Raw genomic sequence first — 12679 nt, 5'->3', positions numbered from 1 at the left:
ATGTGGTATATATTTATAATGGAATACTATTCAGAGATGAAAAAGAATGAAAGCTTGCCATTTGCAACAACATGGATGGAACTGGAGGGTATTATGCTAAGTGAAATAAGTCAGAGAAAGACAGATATAATATGATTTCACTTACATGTGGAATTTGAAAAACTCTACAAAAGAACATAGGGGAAGGGAAGGAAAAATAAGGTAAAAACAGGGAGGGAGGCAAACCATAAAAGACTCTCAAATATAGAGAATAAATTGGGGGTTGCTGGAGGGGGCTAGGTTAACTGGGTGAGAGATATTAAGGAGGGCACTTTGCAGGATGAGCACTGGGTGTCATATGTAAGACAGGAATCACTGGGTTCTACTCCTGAAGCCAAGACTACACTGTATGTTAACTTGAAAATAAATTAATAAAAAAAATATTTCTCTATTTCCTTCCATCTTCTTGCTCCAAAATCACTCTGAATTCTGTTTCCTTGTGTATGATCTGTCTTTTCCTTCTGAAACATATTCTGAAATTTCTAACACTTTGAAATTCTGGAAACTGACAATAAAATGCCTTGATATAGATCTTTTTAAAAATTTTGTTCATGTCAGTGCAGGGCTCGAACTCACTAACCGTGAGATCATGACCTGAGCTGAAATCAAGACTCAGATGCTTTAACCGACTGAACCACCCTGGCACCACAATATAAATCTTTTTTTTTTTTTTTTTTTTCAAATAATCATTGTGCTGGGTATTAAATGTGAGCTCTTTCAGTCTTTAGAATTGTGTCCTTCACTTTTGGTAAACAGTCTTGGATTATTCCTTTGATAATTTCTTCCCCTCCCTTTTCTCTTTCTACTGTACAGATCTTATAATCTCCCTTATTTTCTAAGTTTTCTCAATTTTATCTTCTAGGCCTTCCATTTATGCTATATTTCTAATTTCTTCATACTCGTTCTTTTCCTCTGATTGTTCTTTATTTCCAGTGTCTTAAACTAGTCTTATTTCAGTATATTTTTTCATCTCTCTGAACATACTGATAGATAATGTTTTGATGTTTACTTTGGTTCCTTGTATTATCTCTGTTTTCTCAGAAATCCTTTTATTCTATTTCTTTTTTTTTAATTTTTTTTAATGTTTATTTATTTTTGAGAGATAGAGAGACAGAGCTTGAGGGGAAGGGCCAGAGAGAGAGGGAGACACAGAATCTGAAGCAGGCTCCAGGCTCTGAGCTGTCAGCACAGAGCCCGATGCGGGGCTCGAACTCACGAACCACGAGATCATGACCTGAACCAAAGTCGGGACCCTTAACCGACTAAGCCACCCAGGCGCCCCTCATTCTATTTCTTTATGTGGATCCTTCTAATCTTGGAGGCTTTCAATAAGGTTCTGCCTCAAAGCGCTCTAGTATTGGGGGTGGAAGGTGGGGGGGGAATCTTCCCTCTAGGAGTTTTCGGAGAAGAGAGATGAGCTCTTCTCCTCATATTCCCCTTTCAAACACTCTGGTGAGAGCCTCCCTCACTTTGCTCAACAGTTACCACCTCTCCTCTGTCCCACACTTTCCAAAGTTTTGTTGAAATTACTCCTCTCCCATTCTTTTTGTTCTTGTGGCTTTATTCTTTTTTTTTTTCTTTCCTTTACTCTGATTTTAGTGGGACTTTAGGAGGGAAAAGAGAAATGCAAGTGGTTGACCAGAAGTCTGCCATGTTATCAGTAAATGTTTTGATAGCAATTGATAGTTTTTCCTGCCTTTAATCCCCTTCCCTTTTAGTCAGTCTCAACACTGCTCCCTAATTATTCTAAAACATAGGTATGCTAAGATCACATCTTGCCAAACTTTTGATGACTTCCCATAAGAAGATTTAGTATTCCTAGCCTGAACTACAGGGACCCTTACAAACTGACCCTCTCCAGTTTCGTCTTCTACTGGTCTCTCTCACAATGTAACCACCCTGGATTATTAATTTTTCCCTAAGCTTATCATGCACTCCTCTGCCTCTTTGTCTTTTCCATTCCCTGTGCCTCAATGTTCTATGCATTCTCTCTGGTAGATTCCTCCTACTTACTCTTCAAGGCCCAAAACCAAGTGTTACTACCTCTGTGAAGCCTTTTTTTTTTTTTTTAAACATTTATTTATTTTTGAGAGAGAGACAGAGAGCAAACGGGAGGGGCAGAGAGCGAGGGAGACACAAAATCTGAAGCAGGCTCCAGGCTCCGTGCTGTCAACACAGAGCCTGACACGGGGTTCGAACTCACAAACCATGAGATCATGACCTGAGCCAGAGTCGGGCATTCAACTCACTGAGCCACCCAGGCGCCCCTAGCCTTTCAAGTCTCCACATTTTACTGCAGGCAGTATTAACTCCTCTGTATTCCCATAATACTAGGCTGATACCTTTAACATAGCAGTTACACCTCTAAGCAGAACAGTTAATTTACATACCTGCCTTATCAGCCAAATTATCACTTTCTTGAGGGTGAAGACGGTGCTCTCTTCTCCTTGATATTCTAAGTACCAAGCTCAGTGCTTAGACCCTGTAGACATTCAGGACATGTTTATCAAATGTGTAATTATCATTGTGATGGTAGCTGGCTCAGTTGTCATCTTCCACTTTCAGGCGCTCAAGCCATGCCCCCTCTCTTCTCTCTGGGGTACCATCAGTGCCGCTGGAACTATGAGGATGAGCAGGATGTAAAAGCAGTGGATGCAGGATTTGATGAGCATGACATTCCTTATGATGTCATGTGGCTGGACATAGAGCATACCGAGGGCAAAAGGTACTTCACCTGGGACAAGAAAAGATTCCCAAATCCCAAAAGGATGCAAGAGCTGCTCAGAAACAAAAAACGTAAGGTAAAAGAAGCTGACGCTTTGAAATCTTTTCATTGCAAAGCATTTTTTTTTTTTTATTATTTAAAACTTGCATTGGCACATTAGTGGAGGAGAGCCATCTGATAAAAAATGGCCATGGAAATAGTACCTTCAAATGTAATTCTAACTGTGACAACAGGAAAGCAATGATGGAAAGATGGTCACACCATCCGTCCCTGCCTTAGGTGTCGAGGTCCCTGCAGGACAAAGGGGCCTAGAATTCAGTCTCATTTGTTGTGGCCATCCTGTAGTGATTTGATAGATACCCCAAAAGCATGATTTGGTTCTGATGTCAACATCAATCTCGAGATTGGGGACATCACATTGACACCAAGAGGGTCTGGAAAGGTTGATTAGTCACATAGGCATTCTTGGGGGAGCAGGGCTGGCTCCCAGGCTGCTCTTAACATGTCTTGAGAGAGCTGGGAATGGAGACATCTCAGCTTTTGTGGTGCTTGGAGGTTTGGACTGGGGTAAGGATTCCTATGCATGCTCAGGGCTTGTGTGGTTTGAACTTCCTGCTGGCACCCAAGGAGGGAGCATTAGGGCTTTCTTTGTCAGATGTGGGCAGAAGGGTAAGGGGGAGTGGTGGGGCTAGAAAGCTCTTAACAGTCCATCAAAAATGGAGTCATATTCTTCATCATACCATTTTTTCTGCATGCTTCCCTGATGGACTCCACCTATCAATCTGGCCAAAGGAAGAACTAAAATAGAAAATGGAGAGGGGAAAAAAGACACTGGAAAGTATGTAATACAGGTGTGGTGGTGGTAACAGCAATAATGAATAGAAGGAGGGAGAGGAAAAAATTCAGAGAGGAAAAGGGGGAGAACCCTAGATGTTTCATATAAATGGATCCCTGCAGTCCCTCTCCTTGAGATTAAAGTTGTCTTTTCAATCCATTCCTTTGAGCCCCAGGCCTTTCACAGGTGACCACAGCCAATCATATTAACTCCTAATTTCCAAGTTAATAAATAGCTACCATTTGGCAAGCACTTACTATTGGCCACAGAATTTGATAGAACACAGTATTCTATCCAGTCATCACAAAATTATGAGGTAGATCTTGTTAGCCCATTTTTCAGGTGAAGAAACTGAGGCTTAGTTTTGTATTTTGCACAAAGGCACATAATAAATAAGTAGTAGGGCAAGAATCTGAACTCTGATTTGCCTGACTCCAGAACCCATGTTATTCTAAGCAACTATTTATTGAAGCCATCAGATGTTCAAAATACCGTGCTACAGATGAAGGGAATGCAAAGATGAGCTCCTGGGGGTCTTGCAGTGAGTTGCAGTGAGACAAGTATACAACAACCGCAATGTAGGGCAATAATGTAACAGCCAAAGAAAGATCAAGGTCAGGAGGGGACTAAGAGAGAGAGAAGATTGCATCCAGCTAGATTCAAGCTGGGCTTTGTGCATTTTAGATGAGCCCTGAAGGATGACTCTCTAACTAGCTGAGAAAAGGGGAGGAAGCAGTGCAGCCAGAGGCTGAAGCACCCAGTGGTGTTTGGAAAACAGTACGCAGGTTGGTTTGGCAAGAAAACCATGTGCAAGAAAAGGCATGTGCAAGGTTTAAGTAGTAGGGAATCTGACCTTATTGTAGGCTGCTTTGTATACATTTGGAGACATTAAAAGGTTTTGAATAAGAGGTTAGTATGAAGAATATGTGAAGAACACCTACCACTCAACAAACAAAAAACAAACAACCCAATTAAAAATTGGAAAAAGGACTTAGTAGACATTTCTTCAAAGATATACAAATAGTCAACAAGCACATGAAAAGATGCTTAACATCACCAGTCATTAGGAAAATGCAAACAGAACCACAATGAGATACTGCTTCATATCGTTAGGATGGCTACTATGAAAAAACAGAAAGTAGCAAGTAAGGAGATACAGAAATAGAAACACTGATAGTGGAAAATAAATGTAAAGTGTTGCAACCACTACAGAAAACAGTTTGGCAATTCCTCAAAAAGTTAAAAATACAATTACCATATGATCCAGGAAACCCACTTATGGGTATATACTCAAAGGAATTGAAAGCAGGTACTTGAGCAGAAATTTATATGCCCATATTCATATCAGCACTATTCACAATAACTGAAAGTGGAAGCAATCCAAGTGTCCATCAGCAGATGACTGGGTAAACAAAATGTGGTAAATACATACAATGGAATATTATTCGGCCTTAAAAAAGAAGCTACAACACAAGCTACAACATGGATGAACCTTGCAGACACAATGCCAAGTGATATAAGGCAGTCACAAAAAAAAGATGAATACTGTATGATTTCATCAATCTGTAATACCTACAGCAGTCAAAATCATAGAGACGGAAAGAATAATGGCAGTTGCCCAAGGCTGGACAGAGGAGGGAATTCGTTGTTTTTAATGGGTATGGAGTTTCAGTTTTACAAGACGGAAAGAGTTCTGGACATTGCACAACTCTGTGTATGTGCTTGTACCCTTAAAATTGGTTAAGATGGTAAATTTTATGTTATGTGTATTTTACTACAATTAAAAGTGTTTTAAAGTTTTTGAGCAGTGGAAAATTAAACTTCAGTTTGCAGAATAGATTTGAATAGATTTGAGGAAGGGTGGTGACAAGGTTGTCCTAGACAAATAAAGGGTTTTGATGCCCTGGAGTAGGAGGTGATGGTATTAGAAAGGTAGAGAGATCCTAGAGACACGGAGTTGTGATGACAGCTCTTCTCAAATCTCCTTCCTAACTATACCTGTACCATTGGGTTTGGGCTTTTTTGTTTTTAACACGCTATTCTCTTGTTTTCTTTAATGTTTGCTTTTGTCAATGTTAACTTCTAGATGTCTAGGGAGCAGGGACGACTTAATCCTCTATGTATAGCACCCAGCACCTCAGACAGAAGCTTAGTAACTGCTATTTTGAGAACACGTATTGGTTGGGAAGCTGTAATTATGGAAGAGCACTGGCCTAGTTTTGATACTAATTATATTTCCATAAGCATGAAAAGTTACTGGGTTTTACCAGTATCTTAAATATTTCAATACTAATAGTTATTTCTGAGTAAAATTTGAACCCCAAAACTTTGATGAAAAGTATAAAAACCAACATATAACTCCTGTGAAACTGATGAGCTCGTCAAACCTCTGTGTCCTGACAGCTTGTGGTCATCAGTGACCCCCACATCAAGATTGATCCTGACTACTCAGTGTATGCTGAGGCCAAAGAACAGGGCTTCTTTGTGAGGAATCACGAAGGAGGAGACTTTGAAGGGGTATGCTGGCCTGGTAAGATAGCACTTTATATACTTATTATTTCCACTTGTTTAGTCCCAGTTAATAAAGATTGCGTGGCCATCACCCTCATTTCTTATGGATGTCTTTTGCCACAGCGTAAGCACCTTTAAGAAAGTTTTCTTTTGTATCAAAAGATCCTTTTGTATCTTCCATAACATCTGGTACAGTGTCCTCTGTATACATTTCTCAGTCAATGAATGAATGAAAAAAACAAAACAAAACAAAACAAAACAAAACAGGGAAGCCTTAATAGTACTCTAAGCAAATGAAAGTAAAAAGCCAAGGGATGAGAAAAGCAGAGGAGAAATAAAAAGAACAAGTGGCCTATAGTCTTTCCCTGTCAATCTTTTTTGCCTTGTTAGCCCATAGTTTTGACTTCTCAGACTCCCATGAGTGACCTCAGCTGCCTCCAGCAATTCTGGATGCTTTATTTCAGAAGGTATTAATTTAAAGCCTTGGTAGAACCTCGAGGACAAAAAGGAATCACCACTCTATCCTCTCCTGGCACTCCATCACAAATCCAAGTACTGCAGAGAAACCCCATGCATCCTTCCCCCCGCCTCCCCCTGCCCACCCTTATACCACTCATGAACACTTCTTTGTTCTCTTTAAGAACAGAAGGGTCACTCCAGATTATTTGCCATGATTACTTGGGCTATCCTGGGCCATCAGTGAGGGACAGGCTCCGTCTGGATGCTTGTTCATTGGCATTCCCCTGGGCCTCTCCGGTTGGAAAGTCTAGTCCAGATTATCATTGGAGTCCAGCAATGCGTTCGTGCACTTCTTGACAGACTGCACCTCTGTATCAACTACCTTACATTTAGGGTGCCCAGTGATTACCCAACTTTGACATCTTCTCTACAACATATCTAACCATGAGGACCACTGTTTCTCACAGTCTGTCTACTCTTCTGCCTCTACAGGTCTCTCCTCTTACCTGGATTTCACCAATCCCAAGGTCAGAGAGTGGTATTCAAGTCTTTTCACTTTCTCTGCCTATCAGGTTTGTTTTTATTCTTTTGCTCTTTCCTAGTGACTTGGGAGGATGAAAGAAGGAAAAACATGATTGAATAGATAGAGTGCTTCATTGAGTAGCTCTTGATAAGTAATCCTGGGATGAAAATGCAAGGAAGGCAACCACATTACAGACTTTGATGGTGCCAGGACAGGTGCCATATAGATTACCAAGTGCACAGAAGCTGTGATTTCTACTTCCATTGTAATAGACTCTGTGACATATCAAAGTACTTAATAATATTATATGTTAAAATTACTATATAAATTTTACATAAAACAATATTCTATAGCTTATTTAAAGATGATGATGATATATGTGAGACTATCTTGCAAATTATAGGGGCGCCTGGGTGGCTCGGTCAGTTAAGCGTCCGACTTCTGCTCAGGTCATGATCTCGTGGTTCGTGAGTTTGAGCCCCACATCAGGCTCACTGCTGTCACGCAGAGCCCACTTTGGATCCTCTGTCCCCCTCTCTCTCTGCCCCTCCTCGCTCATGCTGTCTCTTTCTCTCTCTTGAAAATAAACAAACATTACAAAAACAAAAGGTGTGATAAGAATTCAAATTTTTAAAGAGGTGTAATAATAAATCAATTCTTAAAATATTATAAATACATATAAAATATATAAAAAAAGAAATGTATCAAAAACTATAAGAAAGAACTGGAGAGGCCACTTCTAGAAAACAGTTTTCAACCCACATAATAATGATGTTTAGTATAGAGTATTGCTGTGTGCCAAGCACTGTGCTAAGCACTTTATGTACATTTTACCATTTCATCTTCAGAGTAACCTCTGAGGTTGAAACTATAATGAACTCTAATCCCACAGATGAGGAAACTGACATATGGACAAGTTTAAAACCCCACTAAGTTCGCTCATCTTAGTAAGTGGTAGACCTAAGATTTGAACTCCCGTCTGTTTGTCTCCCAAGCCCAAGTCTTAACCACTAAACTCTAGTTTCTTTTTTTTTTTTTTCAATTTAAATTCAAGTTAGTTTACATATAGTGTAATAATGATTTCAGGAAAATAGAACTTGTTGGGATGAGCCCTGGGTGTTATATGTTAAGTGATGAATCACTAAGTTCTGTTTTCCTGAACTCTTCTTTATCCATTCATCAGTCGATGAACATTTGGGCTTTTACAGGGCCTGGATGTTACAAGGAGCAGGACATTTAGAAAACAATGGAATGAGCTGCCTGAAGGACTCCCTGTCATTGTAGCTATGAGTCTAATGCTGAGAGACCAGGATTCTATAAAAGGGATTTCAACACCATGGTGACTAGATGACTCAAAAGCCCCTTCCCACCCAAAACTGAACAATTCTATGCAGAACACAAACTCTAGACCATGCTACCAAACAGGTATTTTACCTTTCAAATCTTGCAGAGTATTAGAGGGAAGGCAGAATCTTATCATGGACAGCTATAAATGCCCTTAGTTAAGAGTTTTTGGGGTGCCTGGATGGCTCAGTCAGTTAAGTGTCTGACTCTTGATCTCGGCTCAGGTCTTGATCTCAGGGTCATGAGTTTGAGCCCTGCATTGGGCTCCATGCTGGGCATGGAGCTTACTTTTTAAAAAAAGGTTGCAGCAGATAATGGATGTTATAGGACCTAACCGTGAACACTCACACAACCTTTCCTATAGGGGTTCTCCAGGGTAGGTCTTGAAGTGTACTTGCTGGGCAGTATTTCATATACAATACAGCACAGTATTCTTTCATTTATCAGCAAATACTTATTGGGAACCTTCTGTGGTTCAGGTACTGTTCCAGGTGTTTATGAGCAAGACTGATAAAATTCCCCACCTTGTGGACCATTTATTGTAGCATTGGAACAGAAGACAGAGCATAGATAATAAACATAATAAATAATAAATTAAATAGAGTATGAAAGAGGAATAGGGTGGCTATCATATTAACATCATCACTATAGGAGTATTATCATGGCTGAGGAAGAAATTTACTTCTTAGGGATCTACTGACATCCTCTACATATGGAACGACATGAATGAGCCCTCTGTCTTTAGAGGACCAGAGCTAACCATGCAGAAGAATGCCATTCATCATGGCAATTGGGAGCACAGGGAACTTCACAACATCTATGGTTTTTATCAGGTAAGACAGCCATAGAGAAGTCACCTGGACCCAAATGCCCTGACTTTTGGGTTGAAAGTCATTTGTAATAGCCATATTATATTGTTCATTTCTCTTTGTGGGTCTTATCAAGTTGTAGCCAATAAAGGACTTACTATTTCTCCCTTTGCATCTTTTCTTTCTATAATAAACTTGATGAATTATAGATATATGAGATTAATGATAACATAGAAACATCTTCTTTGGCAGGAGTCATTAGTAAATGACATTGAATACTTAAAGACTTTTTTTTGAAGTAGGGTAGGCAATGTGTAAATACATAAACAAAGGCAATTAAAACAAATGTTTTGAAATTTCACAAATCTTATATTCATACCAGGGGAACAAGATTTAGAACATAGATATACAATTTCAGTAAGTCTTTAAATGCAGAAAGCCTTAATTAACTACTTAGCCTTTTCATTAGAAGGTGGTAGAATTGTCTTCCATTTGCCAATCACATCCAAAACGTATGTCAGTTATTTGCCCCTACTGATATCCGTAGTTTTTGTTTTCATCCTGTGTTCCTATGGCTCTCCCATCAATTGGTATTTTCTAGTGGGAGTTGCTGTCTATATATAGCACAGTTCAGATTATGTGTTTACTTCTTTAAAAGCCTCTTGCTATAACTGCAAACTACTTTAGAGAATTTTCTTATGTTGGCCAGGGCCAGTCACTTAACAACCTCTTTGAATCTCATTTTTTTCCATCATTGAAAATGCTCTGTCTCAGAGGGTGTTCTGTAGATTATAAGAGAAAATCTTATAAAATGCCTAACAATAGTAAGCACTGAATAATTCTAGCTTATTATTTACTATTATTCCATTGCTATTTTAATCAAAGAAAATCTTCCACTCTTAATATGGGAATTTAGAGTAGTTTCATTGCATTATGAAAATTATTTGATAGATTTATTTTAATATTTTCCATTTTATATCCCCACCTATTTACTTTTGCATGTCTAATAGCTTATTAGGATGTTTGCACAATGCTCTAATCTAATCATCCCTTTGAAAGTTTTCTCCTTTGCCTTTGTAGCAAATGGCTACTGCAGAAGGACTGATACAGCGATCTAAAGGAAAGGAGAGACCCTTTGTTCTTACACGTTCTTTCTTTGCTGGATCACAAAAGTATGGTAAGGCATGGCTCATATGATCAGACTTAAAAACATAAATTTGCAAACTTTTTTTTTTTTGTATGGTATATGGTGCTACTGTGTTGATGCCTTTTTTTCCAGTGGCCCTTCGGCAGGCCTAGGATTGTAGCAAGTGACGTTCCCGGAAGTATGCCTTTTGTCCTGTGACACAAAGTACCTCAATTTTAATAAAGTTTAGTTACTTGTTTCCCACTGAAGAAACGGCCACTTAGATGCTGGGAGAATGACTTCAGAGTATCTCAGTTTGCTGGGATGGTCATCTCTGATTCTGTCTATTTGATTTATCTAAACCAGGGGAAATCTACTTCTTACACATTCCTTCAACCACCTGTTCTACTTAGTAATATGGCTTAAAATAGACCTGGCTGTTGCTTGTGGTCAGGGTCATCTATAACTGGATTCAGTTTACTAGCTAATGCAGATCTAATTCAACTTAACCACCTTCCAGCAGGAAGGCTATTTTAAGTCCCCTGGCCTTGCATAAATAACTAAGAGCTTAGGTTCTAGTCTGAAGAGTCCAGCCTTTACTGTATCATACACATTATTAGGCCTCCTCCGCCAGCCCTGAAAACCAGCCCCTGTGGTACTCTGGAAAAGGCCACAATATTGTTATCTCAGGCAAAGATTCATGTACATAGATGCTCACCATAGCGTTAGTCCTTGAAACAGAAAAAGAAAGAAAATCCAAATAAGGGAATACTTATAAAACATGATATATCCACATGATAGACTATCGTAAGGCTATTTAAAATAGTACCTCTTAATTGCATGAGCAAATGTTTGTGACATCATGATAAGGGGGGGGGGGCACCAGAATGTTTAAATGTTGTTACAGTATATTATCACAATTTTGTTTAAAAAATAGAGATAGCAATCTAAATCAATAAGTTTAGTATCTTGGTGATTATGAGTGATTTTTAAATTTTCTTCTTTTTACCTATCTCTATTTTCCAAATTCTCTACAAGAATCATTTTTAATCACTAAAAAATGTCAAGTATTGGGGTGCCTAGTTGGCTCAGTTGGTTGAGCGTCCCATTTTTGGTTTTGGCTCAGGTCATGATAGCACAGCTCATGAGTTCAAGCCCCGCATCAGGTTCTGAGCTGACAGATTCTCTCTTCCTCTTGGGATTCTCTCTCTCCCTCTCACCCTGCCCCTTCCCCACTCGCATGCATGCTCTCTATCAAAATAAACAAACATTTTTTTAAGTCAAGTATTTTTTTTAAATTTCTTAATGTGGATTTTATTTTTTAGAGAGAGAGACAGACAGACAGAGCCCAAGCAGGGGAAGAGCAGAGAGAGAGGGAGACAGAATCCAAAGCAGATTCCAGACTTTGAGCTATCAGCATAGAGCCCAACTCGGGCTTCAAACTCTCAGACTGCAAGATCATGACCTGAGCCAAAGTCAGACGCTTAACCGACTGAGCCTCCCAGGTGCCCCTAAAAAGTAAATTTTATGAAAATACTAATATGAAAATGAAAATACTAATAAGTAGCAGTTAAAAAAGATAAAAGATATGAATACTAAGTAATCTCTAATCTCTTAAATATCAGCCTACTGCCTAGTCTTCAGTACTCTGTGAAACTATCGGCCCTCCCCAAAGTGTAGCAAGTGAGGCATTAACGAGAACACTACTGTGTTAAGTTTTCTGCTTAGACCAATAGCCAGAGCTCGCTTCTGACTAAACAACCATATGACACATGAAAATATCTGCATGCTTACAGGAACTTTCTCTCTTGACCAGAATGCCACCATGTTGATTTCACAATCATTTTGTCTCATTTGAAGTCAAGGAGAAATTACTAGAGTACCTTAAAAAAAAAAAAAAAAAAAAGCAGTCCCTTGAAAATATTTTTCTTCACTGGCCTTAGGACAACCTAAAATTTCTGTGGAAGATTAAAACAAAAATAGCTTCCAGAACTATTTTGATAGAAGATAGACAAAAATGCCTCAGGACTAATTTAGATTTAGTAAAGTAAGATTTTTTTTTTCTTGTGTGAATCTCTTTAGTGGTATATAATTTATCTTCACAATGTCTTATCAACTATACAGTGATCAAGAGCAGTGGCTTTAGAGTCCCTGGGCTCAAATCCTGCCTCTATCACTTAGTAACTATGTATTTTAATCCACTGTTGGCCATATTTCCTTCATCTGTAAAATGAAGTTAACTAGTGTTTACCTGATAATGTTGTGATGATTCAGGGAGCTACTACAAGCCAAATAGTATCACCTGCCT

At 39.0% G+C, this 12679-nt stretch overlaps 1 protein-coding gene across 5 annotated transcripts in view; it reads left to right on the top strand.

Moving 5' to 3' along the window:
* Positions 1–12679, top strand: part of GANC (glucosidase alpha, neutral C) — a 76239-nt gene that overhangs the window by 42412 nt on the left and 21148 nt on the right. For all 5 annotated transcript variants that reach the window (XM_019832626.3, XM_019832625.3, XM_019832624.3 and 2 more), the window contains 5 exons: positions 2605–2840; positions 6003–6129; positions 7062–7141; positions 9126–9269; positions 10326–10422. In XM_019832626.3, the coding sequence (XP_019688185.2) occupies positions 2605–2840; positions 6003–6129; positions 7062–7141; positions 9126–9269; positions 10326–10422 (684 nt within the window). The remainder of the gene's footprint in view (positions 1–2604; positions 2841–6002; positions 6130–7061; positions 7142–9125; positions 9270–10325; positions 10423–12679) is intronic.

The sequence above is a fragment of the Felis catus genome, chromosome B3, assembly GCF_018350175.1.
Source record: "Felis catus isolate Fca126 chromosome B3, F.catus_Fca126_mat1.0, whole genome shotgun sequence".
Taxonomy (NCBI): Eukaryota; Metazoa; Chordata; class Mammalia; order Carnivora; family Felidae; genus Felis; species Felis catus.
This window is presented reverse-complemented; position numbering and strand designations above follow the sequence as displayed.